The sequence below is a fragment of the Capra hircus genome, chromosome 8 (assembly GCF_001704415.2).
Source record: "Capra hircus breed San Clemente chromosome 8, ASM170441v1, whole genome shotgun sequence".
Classification (NCBI taxonomy): domain Eukaryota; kingdom Metazoa; phylum Chordata; class Mammalia; order Artiodactyla; family Bovidae; genus Capra; species Capra hircus.
Genome location: NC_030815.1, coordinates 82,381,919 through 82,402,111, shown reverse-complemented (window position 1 = coordinate 82,402,111; position 20,193 = coordinate 82,381,919). Strand labels below are relative to the sequence as shown.

Below are 20,193 nucleotides of genomic sequence, written 5' to 3'. Positions count from 1 at the left end.
CTTGACTAGACGGACCTTAGTCGGCAAAGTAATGTCTCTGCTTTTCAATATACTATCGAGGTTGGTCATAACTCTTCTTCCAAGGAGTAAAGCGTCTTTTAATTTCATGGCTGCAGTCACCATCTGCAGTGATTTTGGAGCCCAAAAAAATAAAGTCTGACACTGTTTCTACTGTTTCCCCATCTATTTCCCATGAAGTGATAGGACCAGATGCCATGATCTTCGTTTTCTGAATGTTGACCTTTAAGCCAACTTTTTCACTCTCCTCTTTCACTTTCATCAAGAGGCTTTTTAGCTCCTCTTCACTTTCTGCCATAAGGGTGGTGTCATCTGCATATCTGAGGTTATTGATATTTCTCCTGGCGATCTTGATTCCAGCTTGTGTTTCTTCCAGTCCAGCGTTTCTCATGATGTACTCTGCATATAAGTTAAATAAGCAGGGTGACAATATACAGCCTTGACGTACTCCTTTTCGTATCTGGAACCAGTCTGTTGTTCCTTGTCCAATTCTAACTGTTGCTTCCTGACCTGCATACAGATTTCTCAAGAGGCAGGTTAGGTGGTCTGGTATTCCTATCTCTTTCAGAATTTTCCACAGTTTGTTGTGATCCACACAGTCAAAGGCTTTGGCATAGTCAGTAAAGCAGAAATAGATGTTTTTCTGGAACTCTCTTGCTTTTTCCATGAAACAGCAGATGTTGGCAATTTGATCTCTGGTTCCTCTGCCTTTTCTAAAACCACCTTGAACATCAGGGAGTTCACAGTTCATGTATTGCTGAAGTCTGGCTTGGAGAATCTGGAGCATTACTTTACTAGCATGTGAGATGAGTGCAAATGTGTGGTCGTTTGAGCATTCTTTTGCATTGCCTTTCTTTGGAATTGGAATGAAATCTGACCTTTTCCAGTCCTGTGGCCACTGCTGAGTTTTCCAAACTTGCTGGCATATTGAGTGCAGCACTTTCACAGCATCATCTTTCAGGATTTGAAACAGCTCAACTGGAATTCCATCACCTCCACTAGCTTTGTTCGTAGTGATGCTTTCTAAGGCCCGCTTGACTTCACATTCCAAGATGTCTGGTTCTATATTAGTGATCACATCATCATGATTATCTGGGTCGTGAAGATCTTTTTTGTACAGTTCTCCCGTGTATTCTTGCCACCTCTTCTTAATATCTTCTGCTTCTGTTAGGTCCAGACCATTTCTGTCCTTTATCGAGCCCATCTTTGCATGAAATGTTCCCTTGGTATTTCTAATTTAAAAACTAAGATCATGGCTTAGTTGGGGCTTCCCTGGTTGGCTCAGAGGATACAGCGTCTGCCTGCAATGTGGGAGACCCGAGTTCGATCCCTGGGTCGGGAAGATCCCAATGGCAACCCACTCCAGTATTCTTGCCTGGAAAATCCCATGGACGGAGGAGCCTGGTAATCTACAGTCCTATGCTGGAGAATCCCATGGACAAAAGAGACTGGCAGACTACACCCCATGGAGTCGTGAAGAGTAGGAGTGAACAATTCACACACACATACACAAGATCATGGCATCCAGTCCCATCACTTCATGGCAAAATGAAAGGTAAAACGTGGAAGTAGTGACAGATTTTCTTTTCTTGGGCTGCAAAATCAGTTCAGTGACTGCAGCCATGAAATGAGAAGGCACTTGCTCCTTGAAAGTAAAGCTATTACAAACCTAGATAACATGCTAGAAAGCAGAGACATCACTGTGCCTACAAAGCTATGGTTTTTCCAGTAGTCATGTACAGTTGTGAGAGCTGGACCATAAAGAGGCTGAGTGCTGAAGAATTGATGTTTTTGAATTGTAGTGCTAGAGAAAGAAGACTTTTGAGAGTCCTTTGGACTGCAAGGAGATCCAATCAGTCAATCCTAAAGGAAATCAATCACGAATATTCATTGGAAGGAATGATGCTGAAGCTGAAGCTTTGGACATCTGGTGCGAAGAGCTGATTCATTGGAAAAGACCCTGATGCTGGCAAAGACTGAAGGCAAAATGAGAAGGTGACAGAGAATGAGATAGTTGGAGAGCATCACCAACTCAATGGACATGAATTCGAGCCAACTCCAGGAGACAGTGGATGGCAGAGGACCATGGATTGCTGCAGGTCCATGCTGTTGCAAGGAGTAGGACGTAACTTAGAGACTGAACAATAACAAATTTCTTTTAGTAAGTATATAAATTTTCTTTAAGTATATGTAATAAAATGTGTTTAATTACACCTACTTTCTAAAAACTCTGATATTTATTTTCTACAACAATCAGTCAGATATATACCTCTTCTCATTTAATCCCCTCTGTTTCTCTATTACAGTAAGTCCTGAATTCCAGATTTGATTTTCATGCCAAAATGCCAATAATTTGCCCCCATATGCAGTATGTTTAGAGAGGAAGCAAATAATCCAAAGCCTGTGTAACAGTAGTAATACTGTTATTTTTAAAACAGGCACTTACACATCTGGCAATGACAGCTCCAAACACTGTGGAAAAGAAAACCACAAAGGAAAGAAAAGAAATTTTCTGTACTAAGCATAAGGTTTTTCTGAACTATATAATAAAGACAACCTATTTTATTTCAGTTCAGTTCAGTTCAGTCACTCAGTCGTGTCCAGCTCTTTGCGATCCCATGAACCACAGCACGCCAGGCCTCCCTGTCCATCACCAATTCCCAGAGTCCACCCAAACCCATGGCCATCGAGTAGGTGATGCCATCCAACCATTTCATCTCTGTTGTCCCCTTCTCCTCCTGCCCTCAATCTTTCCCAGCATCAGGGTCTTTTCAAATGAGTCAGCTCTTCCCATCAGGTGGCCAAAGTACTGGAGTTTCAGCTTCAACATCAGTCCTTCCAATGAACACCCAGGACTGATCTCCTTTAGGATGGACTGGTTGGATCTCCTTGCATAAATATTAAAACTTTTAAATACATCATCCTTGCATGTATGCAAACTGAAAGAGTAACAACTTACCTTCATTTTTCCACTGTATTTTGGGTCAGAAAGTGTTTCAAAGGCTGCATCTTTGCTTTTTTGCACAAAATCTGGGAATCTGGAAAATACCTGATTACATATCCTTTTGATAAGTGTTTCCTTAAGGGGAAAAGGAAAAAGAAAAAAAATCTCAGCACTTTTAATCCTGTATAATTTGAAAATATTTATAAAAAATATATTTAGAAGGAATATATTAGGTTGAAAGTTTTACCTTCTTTAATTTAAAATACCTTAAAGTGATATGTTAAACATGTAAGGTTTTGATGAGTTCTGAGATAGTGATATGGTTACTAATTTTACTGTTACTTTTTTAAGATTTTCAAAATAAGGAATTGGATACTTCTCAAAGAGTAGTCTTTTAAAATTACATTTTAACAGCCTCAAGCCTATCACACGAAAGCAAAATATGAAAACATTATACAAAAAGCTTTTAAAAAGATCTTTTTATTTACACTGTGCTTTAGACACAGCTGACATGACTAAAGTCAATGATTCCATGTGTGTCTAAATTTTGAAATTACTGATTTTTACTAAATATTTAATATACAGATTATTATAAAGCCTCATTTAATACAATAGATTAGATAAACATAATTAGATACATTATTAGTGGAATTAGGATGGACTCATCAAATATGTTTAGTTGGTAATATATCAAAAGTTATTAGGAAAATGAAAATAATATGAACGTATCAGAGGCATAAAAAAAGATTTAAGGTTAACTTTTCTCACTTTGATTAAAAATTTAAATACATAAACTTCTCTGACATCTAAATTAAAAAACAAGCAAGTCAGTTACCTCTTAAATTTCATACAAAGATAACTTAAGGATATTTGGCTAAGAAATTTTATACCAAATACACTAAATAGGATCACAAAGAAATTTAAAAAGCCAACCCAAACCTGTTGTTTAGAGGCGCTAGCAGTCTGCAGTAATGCCACATGGTTAGCTACCTTCTGAAGGACTGCAAGGTAACTGAAATACAAGGTTTTCACTGTTTCACCCTGTGAATTGGTCTGTAACCATAAAAGTACAGAAAATAAAAATAAGCAAGGGACTAACATGGTGATATAACTAATTACACCAAAAATATATCACTTACAATAATATTTATTATCTGGTTACTATCAGCATAATACATTATGAGAAAATAATGGTCAAATGATACACAAAATATCCATGAATCACTAATATGGAATTGTACTTTTGGTAAACCATGACACAATGGTGTTTTTAATAAAAGAGCAGAGAAAGTCCTCATTCCAGGAAGTATACACGGTGACACAGCTTCTACAGATAAAAAACCATGAGGAAAAGTTATATTATATGCTACTTATCTGATACTAGAACTGAGTACTGTGTAATCAAAAACAAGACAGTAAAGATATCATGTAATGTGCTTATTCACTCAGTTGTGTCGGACTCTGCAACCCCGTGGATTGTAGCCCATCAGGCTCCTCTGTCCATGGGGATTCTCCAGGCAAGAATACTAGAGGCATTGCCATGCCCTCCTCTAGGGGATCTTCCCAGCCCAGGGAGTGAACGGAGGTCTCCTGCATTGCAGGAGGATTCTTTATCATCTGAGCTACCAGGGAAACATACCATACTGAAATACTTACCTTATAACAACAATTTCTCCTTTTCTGGCCACTGCTACAAGTACAAGGCTCAGAAGATTGAAGTATCAAAGACACATCTTCGGTTTCTAATACTGTTTGATAGACAGCTTTTTGAAAATCTGTCAGAGAACAATATACCATCTGTCAAGATAAATTAGAAGGTAGTTATTAGTATTTTTACAGCAATGATAACTATAATGCACATCAGGTTTCACAGACTGTAAGAGTGAAAACTGCTCATAAACTGTAATTTTTCTTACATGACTAGCCCATGTAATCATTATATGGGCTTCCCAGGTGGCGCTAGTGGTGAAGAGCCTGCCTGCCAACGCAGGAGACGTGGATTCGCTCCCTGAGTGGGGAAGATCCCCTGAAGGGCATGGCAACCTACTCCAGTATTTTTGCCTGGCGGATCCCATAGACCGAGGAGCCTGGGGGGCTATGGTCCGTAGGTTCACAAAGAGTTAGACACTACTGAAGCAACTTAGCACATATGCACACACATCACTGTATAATAGAAAAATACAAGAAAATCTCTCCTAATTCTATGCTATCACCTTTCCTAAACTATACAAATTATACTTTTCAAATAAATCTCACAGTTTGTTCTTTAATTTTAAAAACTCAAAATGTGAAAAAGCCAAGCATGTGATTTCCTAATAAATTTCTCAACATATTATTGTGGGTCTTTTCAGCATTCCACATTATTAGCTCATCATGCAAATAAGTGATTAAAGTTTAGGTCAAATAAAAAACTAGAAAAGGAAAGATTTTTAGAACAATGACACAGATAATTCTTTGTGAATTACTTGAAAATTTGGAAAAAAAAATTTAAAACTTCCTATTACTGAAGATAGGATAAAGTATTTTTGCTATAAATTCCCAAAATTAGTAAATATAAGAATTAAACAAATACACATGAAGACAAAACTTGTAAAATTGCCACCTTGTGCCCAAATTCAAGAAAAGAAGAAAACACAGAAAATAATGCCAGTAAGTAATAGGGGATACATTTTGCTTATATTTCTGGTAATCTGGAAACTGGTAAAGTTCTTCGAGATACAGCTGTATGTAACCAGGGTCATAAAACTAAATATATACATAGTAGGACTTTGAGGAATGTGAGTAAGAGGGAAAGCCATCTATTTAAAAATATTTATATGTGTGTATCATTACAACAGAACATTACTGCAAAAAGAAAACAAATTGCAGACATAAGAATAAAAAGAGAATATTGAAGATAGGGTCAATGATTAAGATACAGGGGGAAATTCTGAGTTATTATTTTACCCCAAGTTTATTAAGATGTAATTAACATATAAGTTTACAGTGTACAACATTATGATTTGATATGTGATTTTATTGTAAAATTATAAGCACAATGATATGGCTAGTTAACACATCCATCATGTCACATAACTACTTTTTGCGTGTATGGTGAGAACATTTAACATTTATTCTCAGAGGAGGCGGGGACTTTTAAGATGATGGAAGAATAAGACAGGGAGATTACCTTCCCCTCCACAAACAAATCAAAAATTCATCTGCGTGTGGAAGAACTCCTATAGAATACATTCTGGATGCTGGCAGAAGACCCTGGGGATTTCCAAAAAGGCAAGTCAATCTCCACAGAATGAGACAGGGCAGAAGATAAGGATAAAAAAAGAGACAAAGGATTTCAGGACCAGGACCTGTGCCATAGGGGAGGGAGTTGTGAAGGCGGAAAAGTCTCCACACACTCAGAAACCTTCTCGAAGGCAGAGTCTGGGAGGAGCTTTGGAACCTCCGAGGGGAAGGAGCTGGCAAGGCAAAATGGAGAGAGTTCCCCACAGAGACTATACCAGACAGCACTCCCCAGGCAAGAAGTGGCTTACATGCCCAAAGCAGCGAGCGCAGGCTCAGCGCTCAGGCTTCGGGATGAGACCCCAGGGAAAGGACCGGCGTTGGCTGTCGTGAAGATATTCTGAGGGAACTAGTAACACACAGCTGAGGGAGTACAGAGAGAAGCCTGGGCCCATCATAGAGGCAAGAGACTACCGCCACGGGAATGCTCTGACTCTGCACATGGGGAATGCAGGACCCCACCTTCACCAGTGCCGGGGGCGGGATGAGCCAGCTGCAGTCTGGGACCCCAGAAGAAGAAAAGCAGGTGTGAATGCCAAAGGCAGAAGACAGGAGGCCACTACAGTTTCAACTCCAGAGGTCACAGCTGCCACCATGCTGTGAGTGAGCACGGGTCACTGACCATACCTTCCTGGGAGCCTGAGCAGCTTGGCTCTACTGAGGGACCCAAAACCCAGGGCCAACCCCCCTGGGGAGCACACAATCCACCTCAGACTTCAGGGATTTCCTGCACATCTCAGTCACAGCGGGCACTCCCCACACACCCCAACTGTGTCTGCCCTACCCCTCTCTCTCCCCAGCCCAACTGAGCAAGTGAGCCCCAATAAGCTGCTACTTTCGCCCCCTCCTGTCTGGGCAGGGAACAGACACCAGAGGGCAGCCTACAAGCAGAGACAGGGCCAGAACCAAAGTGGAACACCAGGAGCTCTGTGAGCAAAGGAGAAAAGGGGAAATCACTCCTGTAGCCGCAGATGCAATGGATTAAATCCCCACAATAAGCCTGGGACTGTGAACTCTAGGGGCAATTGTGGCTTTGGGGAGCAAGTATAACCTGGAGTAAGGGAAGATCTGAATCTAAGCCAACCTCACACTGACAATAACAGATCCAGAGATTTTCCTAGAAATACTGGAGGACTTTCTGAGTAGGCAGATTGACTAGAGCACACTGTGTGGGGAAGTTAATGGAGAAATCATGAGGACATTCTTCTTAACATCATTCTATTTTTGTTTTCTTTTCCATATTGTTCTAATGTTGTTTTTCTTCATTCAGTTCAGTTCAGTCGCTCAGTTGTGTCTCTTTGCGACACCATGGACTGCAGCACATCAGGTTTCCCTGTCCATCACCAACTCCCAGAGCTTGCTCAAACTCATGTCCATCCCGTTGGTGATGACACCCAACCATCTCATCCTCTGTCATCCCCTTCTCCTCCTGACTTCAGTCTTTCCCAGCATCAGGAGGATGCCTCCTCCTGACTTTCAAGGAGTCAGTTCTTCACATCAGGTGGCCAAAGTATTTTCTTCATTACTCTTTTAATTTTTCTTTTTTAAAATATACTTTTTCCTATTTTTGAAACATTTTATTTTTAAATAAATTCATTTTATTTTCCTACTTTTACAGTACTCTTTAGTTATATTGTATTTTCCCATGTTTTTGATTTTGTGTTTTTGCTAGTTTTTAGTATTCATTTTCATTTATAAGTTTACCTACTGGTTTGACTACTCTCTTCTTTTTTAACTCCTGATTTATCCTTTCTGTTTTTTCTCTTCTCTTTTTTCTCTCTTCTTTCTCTTTTGTAAGTATGTGAGTTTCTTTGGGTGCTATGGCCTGTTGAGTGTTGTTTTCACCATTATTCTTGGGTTTTGTTTTCTGTGCTGTGTAATCTGTGAAGTCCTGGTGCTACAGTAAGGAGTTGGACCTGAACTTCCTAGGTGGGAGACCTGAGTCCAGGACTCTGGATCACCAGAGAACTCCCAAACCCATGGAACATTAATCAACAAGAGCACTCCCAAAGGCCTCTATCTCAAAGCTAAGACCAAGCTTCCCACAAAGGCCAGGCAAGCTTTAGAGCTGCACATGTCAGGCCAAAATTTCAGCGAAACAGGAACTCAATTCTGCCCACTAGCAGACACGCTGCCCAAAGCCATACCAAGCCAGTAGACACCCCAGCACACTACTGAATATGGCGCTGCCCTTCAGAGAAACAAGATCCAGCTCAATCAACCAGAACAGAGGCCCAAGTCCCCCAAACTAGGAAGCCTTCACAATCACTGGTCCAACCTCACCAATGGAGGCAGCCTCCACAATTATGAGAAACTATGACCTTCCAGTCTGCAGAAAGGAGACCCCAAACACAGTAAATTAAATGAAATGAAAAGACAGATAAACATGCAGCAGTTGAAGGAACATAGTAAAAACTCACAAGACCAAACAAACAAGGAGGAAATATTCAGTCTACCTGAAAATGAATGCAGAATAATGATTGTAATGATGACCCACATCTTGGAAATAAGATGGAGGCACCGATGAATATAATGGAGGGGGTGACTGAGAAGATGCAAGAAATGTTTAACAAGAACCTAGCAGGAATGAAGAACAGTCAACAGTGAACAATAACTGATATTACAATTAGACTAGAGGGAACCAATAGCAGAATAACTGAGGCAGAAGAGTGTATATGTGAGCTGACAGACAGAATGGTAGAAATAACTGAAGCAGAGCAGAATAAAGAAAAAAAGACTAAAAAGGAATGAGAAGAGCCTCAGAGACCTCTGGGACAACACTAAGTGCACCAACATCCAAATTATAGGGCTTCCAGAAGAAGAGAAAAAGTAAGGGTATGAGAAAATATTTGAGGAGCTTATAGTCAAAAATTTCCCAAACATGGAAAAGGAAATAGCCACCCAAGTCCAAGAAGCCCGGAGAGTCCCATATAGGATAAACCCAAGGAGAAAGATACCAAGACACATATTAATCAAACTAACAAAAATTAAACACAAAGAACAAATATTAAAAGCAGCAAAGGAAAACCAACAAATAACATAAAAGGGGATCCTTATAAGGCTAACAGCTGATTTTTCAACAGAAACTGCAGGCTAGAAGGGAGTGGCAGAATACTTAAAGTGATGAAAAGAAAAAGGTACAACCAAGAGTACTCTACCCAGCAAGGATTTCATTCAGATTCAGAGGAGACATCAAAAGCTTCACAGACAAGCAAAGTTAAGAGGATTCAGCAACACCAAACCAGCTTTATAACAAATACTAAAGGTACTTCTCTAGACAAGAAGCATAAGTGAAAGAAAAGGCCTACAAAAACAAATCCAAAACAATTAAGTAAATGGTAATAGGATCATACATATCAATAATTACCTTAAGTGTAAATGGATTAAATGCTCCAACCAAAAGACACAGATTGGTTCAACAGATACATAAACAAGACCCCTATATATGCTGTCTAAAAGAGAACCACCTCAGATATACGGACACATACAGAATGAAAGTGAGGGGCTGGAAAAAGATATCCCATGCAAATGGAAATGAAAAGAAAATGGGAGTACCAATACTTATATGAGACAAAACAGATGTTAAAGACCATTATCAGAGACAATGAAGGACACTATATAGTGACTGAGGAATCAACTGTAAGAAGATACAAGAATCATAAATATATACATACCCAACACTGGAGCACCTCAATACATAAGGCAAATTCTAACAACTATTAAAGGGAAAATGGACAGAAACACAATAATAGTGGGGTACTTTAACACCCCATTGACACCAATGGACACATCATCCAAACAAAAAATTAATAAGGAGAAACAAGCTTTAAGCGATACATTGAAACAGTTGGACCTAATAAATATGTACAGGGGATTTCATTTAAAAACAGTAGATTTCACTTATTTCTCAAATGCACATAGAACATTCTCCAGAATAAACCACATCTTATGTCATAAATCAAGCCTTGGTAAATTTAAAAAAACGGGAGGTCATTTCAAGCATCTTTTCTGACTACAACACTGTAAGATTAGGTAACAACTACAGGAAAAAGGCTATAAAATAAACTACAAACACATGGAGGATAAACAACATGCTTCTGAGTAACTAAGAGGTCACTGAAGAAATTAAAGAGGAAATCAAAAAATACCTAGAAGCAAACAACAATGAAAACAGGACAATTCAAAATCTATGGGATGTAGGAAAAGCAGGCCCGTAAGAGCCAAGTTTATAGCAATACAACCCTACTTCAAGAAACAGGAGAAACATCAAATAAACAACCTAACTCTATACCTAAAGCAACTAGAAAAAGACGAGTGGGGGAAAAAAAAAAAAAGCCCCTGAAGTTAGTAGAAGGAAAGAAATCATAAAGACCGAAGTAGAAATAAATGAAATAGAAATGAAGGAGATAATATCAAAGATCAATAAAACTAAATGCTGGTTCTTTGAGAAAATATAATTGATAATTCATTAGCTAGACTCATCAAGGAAAAAAGTGAAGTGAAGTGAAATGTTAGTCGCTCAGTCATGTCTGACTCTTTGCGACCCCATGGACTGTAGCCCACCAGGCTTCTCTGGGATTCTCCAGGCAAGAATACTGGAGTGGATTGCCATTCCCTTCTCCAGAGGATCTTCCTGACTCAGGGATCAAACCTTGGTCTCCTGCATTGCAGGCAGATTCTTTACTGTTTGAGCTACAGGGAAGTCCTACCAAAAAAAAAAAAAAAAAGGAGAAGAATCAAATCAAGAAAACTAGAAATGAAAAAGGAGGTTACAACAGACAATGCAGAAATGCAAAGGACAAAAATACTATCAAAACAAAAAATTTTCACAATGTATATGGAAACACAAAAGACCTCGAACAGCCAAAGCTACCTTGAGAAAGAACAATGGAGCTGGAAGAATCAACCTTCCTGACTTGAGACTATACTATAAAGCTACAGTCACCAAGACAGTATGGTACTGGCATAAAAATAGAAATATAGACCAATGGAACAATATAGAAAGCCCAAAGATAAAGCCACACGCCTATGGGTACCTTATCTTTGACAAAGGAGGTAAGAACATACAGTGGAGAAAAGACAGTCTCGTCAATGAGTGGTGCTGGGAAAACTGGACAGTTACATGAAAAAGAATGAAACTAGAACACCTCCTAAAAATATATACAAAAATAAACTCAAAATGGATTTAAGACTTAAATGTAAGGCCAGAAACTGTAAATCTCTTAGAGGAAAACACAAACACTACAGTCCTTGACATAAATCATAGTGAGACCCTCTGTGAACCACATCCTAGAGTAATGGAAATAAAAATAAACAAACGGGACCTAATTAAACTTAAAAGCTTTTGCACAGCAAAGGAAACTATAAGCAATGTGAAAAGACAACCCTAAAATGGGAGAAAATAATAGTAAATGAAAAACTGACAAAGAATTAATCTCCAAAATATCAATCAGTTCATGTAGCTCAATACCAGAAAAACAAACAATCCAATCAAAAACTGGGCACAAGACCTGAATAGATATTTCTCCAAAGCAGACATATACATGGCTAATAAACACATGAAAAGATGCTCAAATCAGCTATACGCCCATACAAAATAAAAGGTTTAACATTTGAAAAAAATAAAAATAAAAAAGATCCTGTTAGAGTCAAGTCTTCAAATTTTCTTACACAATTAACAGAATTTAATTTTAATTTTCATGCAAACTCTTAAAATTAGTTGTGCAAATATACATTGCATTCTACAGGAAATGTACCTATTAAAAAGAAGCTTTTAACTACTTTGTTCTGTAGTGAGAATTAAAATACCAAAGAACATACTGGGTTATGGGCTTCCCTTGTGACTGAGCTGGTAAAGAACCCGCCTGCAATGCAGGAGACCTGGGTTCAATCCCTGGGTTGGGAAGATCACCTGGAGAAGGAAAGGCTACCCACTCCAGTTTTCTGGCCTGGAGAATTCCATGAACCGTATGGTCCATGGGGTCACAAAGAGTCGGACATGACTGAGTGACTTTCACCTTCACTTTTCATACTGGGCTTCCCAGGTAGCTTAGCTGGTAAAGAATCTGCCTACAGTGCAGGAGATTGCATTGACCCGGTTTGATTCCTGGGTCAGGAAGATTCCCTGGAGAAGGGATAAGCTACCCTCTCCAATATTCTTAGGCTTCCCTGGTGGCTCATTGTAAGAATCCTCTTACAATGCAGGAGACCTGGCTTTGATCCCTGGGTTGGGAAGATCCTCTGGAGGAAGGCATGGTAATGCACTCCAGTATTCTTGCCTGGAGAATCCCCATGGACAGAAGAGCCTGGCGGGCTACAGTCCGTGGGGGGACAAAGCGTCAGACACGACAGTGACTAAGCACAGCACACCACATACTGGGTTATAGACAGTACACAGTATAAGATGGGCAAAATATGAACGGAAAACACATTAGGGCAAGAAGATCTTTGCTCTTTGAGGAAGAATTGTATCAAAAGCCTTTGTGTTCTAAAATAAGAGAAATGAGTTTAATGTATACTAATAATAGACCTGTTAGATAAAACGTTAGTAAAGTTAGTGAGGAAGATTTCTCAGGCTCGATTAATATTTTACGAAATTCTGCACATAACAATTTTTTTCACACTGAGTAAAATGCAGAAAACTGTATTCATAAAACACCACAGGAGACAGATTTCCTCTTCAAAAGAAGTATTTTCAGAATAAATAAAACATGACAAGGAATTCCTAATATACACAAAAGCGGTTCTCACCCGATCTTCCTTCTTAGGCAATTGATCCTTGATTAGAGTCTTGGTTCGTCTGAGAAACCACCCAGACATCTTCCTTGCAAGCCTTTGCATGGCCTTTCGGCCAGTAGCTAGTTCCCTTTTCGTTGCGGTGTGTCTCTGACCATGTTCTACTGGGTCAGAAAACTGCTTCTTGAAGTGGATCCTGCTACCTAATAGTCCTGGCACAGCCCTTTATAGAAGCAATAAGAAAAATGTTAAGGCTTTATTAAACTAATAAGAAACAGACTTCTTTTTGCTCTCAAGAGATACGCTAAGTCACGTGTTTATTAAGGATAACAGTAACAAAAGGCAAGAAAGCAGAATGTTCTTTATGACAATTTCAGTGAATAACTATAAGAAGATGATGGGACTGGTAAATTACTTCAGATATTTAATTCAGGGACCAAGAGTAATATATAAAGCTGGGTTTTCATGGGACTCTTTACTGTGCATACTATGTTAGGGATAAAACACCTCTGTAAACAGACAACTAATTTTTTTCAGAAGCACATAATTAGGAAAAAAGGTTAAGAAAGGAGAAAATAATTTTCTAAACTCACCAGTCCATAACACACCACAATTCTTTCATGTTGTTCTGAAGAATGGTTCCAGTGAGGCCAATTCGGACATTACATTTTAAAGCTTTCATAATTTCTGTTACTCTAGCCTTTGGATTCTTGATTCTATGAGCTTCATCTACAATGATAGCTGACCATGCCAAACTACAAAGTGAGACAAAAAGGAAAAAAGGTTGAAAAAATGTCCCTTTCTTAGTCTGTATAATTTTAGCCAGTTTTCTCTACCAAAGTTTTAGAGTTTTTCTTCTTTACTCTCTCATGATTCCACAGAATTTTCACTTAGTTGTTTAAATGATCACAAGTTTGGACAACCCATGAAAATATAAGGTGTAGGGAGATAGAAGGGTAGAGATTCTGTTTAGGGACAATGAAAAGAAATAACTCATTTAAACATGACTAAATCATAAAAGGAATCTTTTAAAAGTAATAAAAAAGAAAAATAAATATAAAATAAGCAAAACTTATAATGCTAATTACAAATAAAAAATATCAATATAAACTCATGATTTCTACAAAGTTGCACTACATAGCTCTGCCTGCTAAAAAGGTTTAGGATTGATTATTACCCCAAAAGCAATGAACAACCACAGTGGTCAATCCACTAAAAGGAAGCAGGATCCCACAAAGAAATAGTTGGTTTCAGGTATGCAGCAAGGGAAATACTGGAGACTGAGAAAGCACAGATGCTTTCAAAGACAAATGGGGGCATGTCCAAAGAACACAGGAGGAAAACTAATTTAAAAATTAAAGCATCATTAATAATGACTATACGGCAGTGTAAAACACTGACTATATAAAATCCAAGGGCTGTGTGAAAAAATTCACTTTAGATTCTTATCTCATGCCATATATAAAAATTAACTCAAAAGAGGTTGTAGACCTAAAAAAAGAGCTAAATTATAAAAGTTATAAAATGCAGGAAGAATTCTTATGATTTTGGGTTAGAGAAAAATTTCTTAGATCTATGACACCAGAAGCATGGTCAATTAAAAAAACCTGGTTAAGTTGAACTTCATCAAAGTTAAAAAAAACTTTTGCTCTTCCAGACATCATTAAGAAAATGAAAAGACATAATACAGCTATGCTACAGAGAAAATATTTGCAAATCATAATCTGATAAAAGAATTTGCATACAGAATTATATAAAGAGCTACTATAACTCAACAGAAGTTAAAACAATCCAATTAAAAGATGCTAAAATATTTTAACAGACACTTCACCAAAGAAGATATATAAAGGCCAATAAGCACATAAAAAGTTCATAATTAGGAAAAAAAAAAAAAGAGAGAGATACCACCACAAACCTATTTGACTGGCAATCAGGAAAGACTGACAAAATTAAGTATTTTCAAGGAAAACTGGACACACTGCTTTTGGCAAAGTACAGACATTTTTAAAAAACACTTTGGCTGTTTCTTAAAATGTTAAAACTCCTTACACCACTCAGCAATTTCATTCCTAGATATCTTTCCCAGAGAAATAAAAAATTTACATTTACTCAAAGATGTGTACATGAATGTTCACAGCAGCATTATTCATAATAGCCTCAAACTGGAAACAATCTAAACGTCATCCATTAGATAAACAATGAGGTATATACAATAGTACTGTTCAATAATAAAAAGGAATAAACTACTGAAACGTGTTATAGGAGGAACCTCAAAAATGCTAAGTGAAAGAAGCCTGATACAAAAGACTACATGTTATATGAAATTTACATGAAATCTCCAGAAAAGGCAATTCTATAGAGACAGAAAGCAGATTAGTGGTTGCCTAGACCAGGCTGCAGTCCATGGGGTCGCGAAGAGTCAGACACGACTGAGCGACTTAACTTTCACTTTTCACTTTCATGCTTTGGAGAAGGAAATGGCAACCCACTGCAGTGTTCTTGCCTGGAGAATCCCAGGGACGGGGAAGCCTGGTGGGCTGCCATTTACGGGGTCGCACAGAGTCGGACACGACTGAAGCGACTTAGCAGCAGCAGCAGCAGAACTGGAGATGGGATCAAAGACTGACTGAAAACAAAAAGCTGTCTGAGGTGATGAAAATGTTCTTCAACTGGGTTGTGGTGATAACTGCACAGCTTTATAAATTTACTAAAAACCATTCTATGCTTAAAATGGGTACATTCTATGGCATATAAATTGCACCTCAATAATCTATGAGTCCACACTGATAACCAAAAAAAGCGGGTTGGGGAATGGGAGAGAAACTTTGTGGATGACCACCATATCAATGTGCCAGTCTGAAAATCGGAAATGGCAGCAAAAGAATCAAGCATTCACCTTGCTATGTCAGTTGAAACTGTGGATAATTTCTAAATGCAGGAGAATGCTGTTAATAAGTGTAAAAGAAATGATAAATTTAGGAAAACATTATTTTGAAAACCCAGTAAAATAACTGATTCAGACAACAGTAATTTCTGAATGTTAATATCACTAAGCAAAAGGACTGAAGGACCAGAATATTTAACTAGTAGAAAAGGATAATCCCACAATTTACTTCTAACTGTAAAAGGAGAAACATATCTTTAAGATGAAGAGATCTGATGATCATCTCCTTAGCCTACAGGACAAACTTTGCAACCTTAATACTAAAACAACATGACATTAACATTTTCTGATGTAACATAATATGAAGTCCATAGTATCATTTATGAAGTATTCTAGTCAAAAATGTCTGATCTGAATCTAATTAAGCCTTTAGATCAAAATCAGCTTACCAAAATACATATGGTAGAGGAATACACAACTCTTTGAAAAAGCAATCAGACAAATCTGTGAGACACCCTAAGAGACAACTGGCCTGGTCTCCTCAAAATGTCTTATATTAGAAAATTTAAGCCGAGGGAATGCTCTACATTAGAAGAGACTAAATGAATTTAATAGTCAACACACATGTTAACTTTTATCTCCCCCCCCTCCAAAAAAAGCACACATACAACCAGTGAATATAGGGATTGAGTATATAGACATTCATGTACTATCACTTCAATTTTTCTATAGGTTTGATCATTTTCTTAATATAAAGCTGAATAAAGGACAAGAGATTAAGAACGAAGGAAAAGAGGAAAAAACAATCACAAGATTTTAAAAGCAGGGAAGAAGATGAACAAAACAATTTATGAAACAGAGGAAGGAGTATCCCATGCCAGTAGCAGAGAAAGCCAAGAAACAATCTGATTAATGTTATTGAGTTCTTAAATGGTATGACCAGATGCCAATGGAGACTAGATTAGGTAAGTGTTCAACACTGACAAAATGTGGTTCACTGGAGGAGGGAATGTCAGACCCCTCCAGTATTCTTGTTGTGAGAAACCCATGAACAGTATGAAAGGCAAAAAGATATGATGCAGGAAGATGAGCCCCCCAGGTCAGAAGGTGTCCAATATGCTACTAGGGAAGAAGGCAATTACTAACAGCTCCAGAGAATGAAGAGGCTGGGCCAAAGTAGAAATGATGCTCAGCTGCAGTTGTGTCTGGTGCTGAAAGTAAAGTCAGATGTTGTAAAGAACGATATTGCATAGGAACCTGGAATGTTAGGTCCATGAATCAGGTAAATTGGATGTGCTCAAGCAGGAGATGGCAAAAATGAACATTGACATCTTGGGAATCAGTGAACTAAAATGGACAGGAATGGGCAAATTTAATTCACTTCAGTTCAGTCACTCAGTCGCGTCTGACTCTTTGCAAGCCCATGAACCGCAGCATGCCAGGCCTTCCTGTCCATCACCAACTCCCAGAGTCCACCCAAACCCATGTCCATTGAGTCGGTGATGCCATCCAACCATTTCATCCTCTGTCGTCCCCTTCTCCTCCTACCTTCAATCTTTCCCAACATCAGGGTCTTTTCAAATGAGTCAGCTCTTCGCATCAGGTGGCCAAAGTATTGGAATTTCAGCTTCAACATCAGTCCTTCCAATGAACACCCAGGACTGATCTCCTTTAGGATGGACTGGTTGGATCTCCCTGCAGTCCAAGGAACTCTCAAGAGTCTTCTCCAACACCACAGTTCAAAAGCATCAATTCTTCAGCGCTCAGCTTTCTTTATAGTCCAACTCTCACATCCATACATGACCACTGGAAAAACCATAGCCTTGACTACACAGACCTTTGTTGACAAAGTAACGTCTCTGCTTTTTAATATGCTATCTATGTTGGTCATAACTTTCCTTCCAAGGAGTAAGTGTCTTTAATTTCATGGCTGCAGTCACCATCTGCAGTGATTCTGGAGCCCAGAAAAATAAAGTCAGCCACTGTTTCCACATCTATTTGCCATGAAATGATGGGACCGGATGCCACGATCTTAGTTTTCTGAATGTTGAATTTCAAGCCAAACTTTTCACTCTCCTCTTTCACTTTCATCAAGAGGCTCTTTAGTTCTTCTTCACTTTCTGCCATAGGGTAGTGTCATCTGCATATCTGAGGTTATTGATATTTCTCCCAGCAATTTTGACTTCAATTCGGGTTATCATTGTATCTGCTACTGTGGTTAAGAATCCCTTAGAAGAAATGGAGTAATCCTCATAGTCAACAGAAGTCTGAAATGCAGCACTTGGGTGCAATCACAAAAACAATAGATCTTGGCTGTTTCTAAAGCAAACCATTTCAACATCATAGTAATCCAAGTCTATGCCCTAACCACTAATGCCAAATGGTTCTGTGAAGACCTAAAAGACCTTCTAGAACTAGCATCAAAAAAATGATGTCTTTTTCATCTTAGGGGATTGGAATGCAAAAGCAGGAAGTCAAGAGATATCTGGAGTGAAAGGCAAGTTTGGCCTTGGAGTACAAAATGAAGCAGGACAAAGATTAATAGAGTTTTGTCAAAACAACACACTGGTCATAGCAAACACCCTCTTCTAACACCACAAGAGACAACTCTATACATGGACATCACCAGATGGTCAATACTGAAATCAGATTGATTTATAGTCTTTGCAGCCAAAGATGGAGAAACTCTATACAGTCAGCAAAAACAAGACCGGGAACTGACTATGGCTCAGATCATCAGCTCCATATTGCAAAATTCAGGCTTAAATTGAAGAAAGTAGGGAAAACCACTAGGCATTCAGGTATGACCTAAATCAAAACCCTATGATTATACAGTAGAGGTGATGAAAACATTCAAGGGATTAGATCTGATAGAGTACCTGAAGAACTATGGACAGAGGTTTGTAACATTGTACAGGAGGCAGTGACTAAAATCACAACAAGAACAGCAAAGAGAGATAAGAAAGCCTTCTTCAGTGAACAACGCAGAGAAAGAGAAGAAAAGAACAGAATGTGAAAGACTGGACATCTTGCCAAGTAAATGACATACTAAGGGAACACTTCATGCAAGGATGAGCAAGATAAAGGAAAGAAACGGTAAGGAACTAACAAAAGTAAAAGAGATTAAGCAGAGGTGGCAAGAAGAACTATACAATAAAGGTCTTAAAGACTGGGATAACCACAATGGTGTGTTCACTCACTTAGAGCCAGACATCCTAGAGTGTGAAGTCAACTAGGCCTTAGTTGACTCTTACTACAAACAAAGCTAGAGGAAGTGATAGAATTCCAGCTGAAGTATTTCAAATCCTAAAAGATGATGCTGCATTCAATATGCCAGCAAATTTAGAAAACTCAGCAATGGCTACCAGACTGGAAAAGGTCAGTTTTCATTTCAATCCCAAAGAAGGGCAATGCCAAAGAATGTTCAAACTATTATATAATTGCACTCACTTCACATGCTATCAAGGTAATGCTCAAAATCCTTCAGGTGAGGCATGAGCAGTACATGAACCGAGAATTTTCAGATGAATAAGATGGGTTTAGAAAAGGCAGAGGAACCAGAGATCAAATTGCTAACATTTGTTGGATCAAAGAGAAAGCAAGAGAATTCCAGAGAAACATCTACTTCTGCTTCATTGACTATGCTAAAGACCTTGACTGTGTGGATGTCAATAAACTGTGGAAAATTCTTAAAGAGATGGGAAAACCAGACCTTACCTGTGTCCTGAGAAACCTTTATGCAGGTCAATAATCAATCATTAGAACTGGAGATGGAACAACAGAATGGCTCAAAATTGGGAAAAGAGTATGACAAGGCTGTATGGTGTCACTCTGCTTATTTAACTTCTATGCAGAGTACATCAAGCAAAATGCTGGGCTGGATAAATCACAAGATGGAATCAAGATTGCCAGGAGAAATATTAATAACCTTAGATATGCAGATGAAACCATTCTAATGGCAGAAAGTGATGAGGAAGCAAAAAGCCTTTTGATGAGGGTGAAAGAGGAAAGTGAAAAAGCTGGCTTAAAACTAAACATTCAATAAACTAAAATCATGGCTTCTGGCCCCATCAGTTCATGGCAAACAGATAAGGCAAAGGTGACAGATTTTATCTTCTTGGGCTCCAAAATCACTATGGACAGTGAGTATAGCCATGAATTAAAAGACACCTGCTTCTTGGGAGGAAAGCTATGACAAATCTAGACAGTGTATTTACAACCAGAGACACCACTTTGCCAGCAAAGGTCCATATTCAAAGCTATGGTTTTCCATTAGTCATCTACCTGTGTCAGAGTTGGATCATAAAGAAGGCTAAGCACTGAAGAATTGATG

The 20,193-nt window shown here is 38.5% G+C and overlaps 1 protein-coding gene across 2 annotated transcripts in view; it reads right to left on the bottom strand.

The window, feature by feature from the left end:
- ERCC6L2 (ERCC excision repair 6 like 2) overlaps positions 1-20,193 on the bottom strand; it is a 152,374-nt gene that overhangs the window by 97,184 nt on the left and 34,997 nt on the right. For both annotated transcript variants that reach the window (XM_005684146.3, XM_018052475.1), the window contains exons 5-9: positions 13,570-13,731; positions 12,992-13,199; positions 4,619-4,759; positions 3,902-4,015; positions 2,978-3,097 (exon numbers count right to left, since the gene is read on the bottom strand). In XM_005684146.3, coding sequence (XP_005684203.2) covers positions 2,978-3,097; positions 3,902-4,015; positions 4,619-4,759; positions 12,992-13,199; positions 13,570-13,731 — 745 coding nt within the window. The remainder of the gene's footprint in view (positions 1-2,977; positions 3,098-3,901; positions 4,016-4,618; positions 4,760-12,991; positions 13,200-13,569; positions 13,732-20,193) is intronic.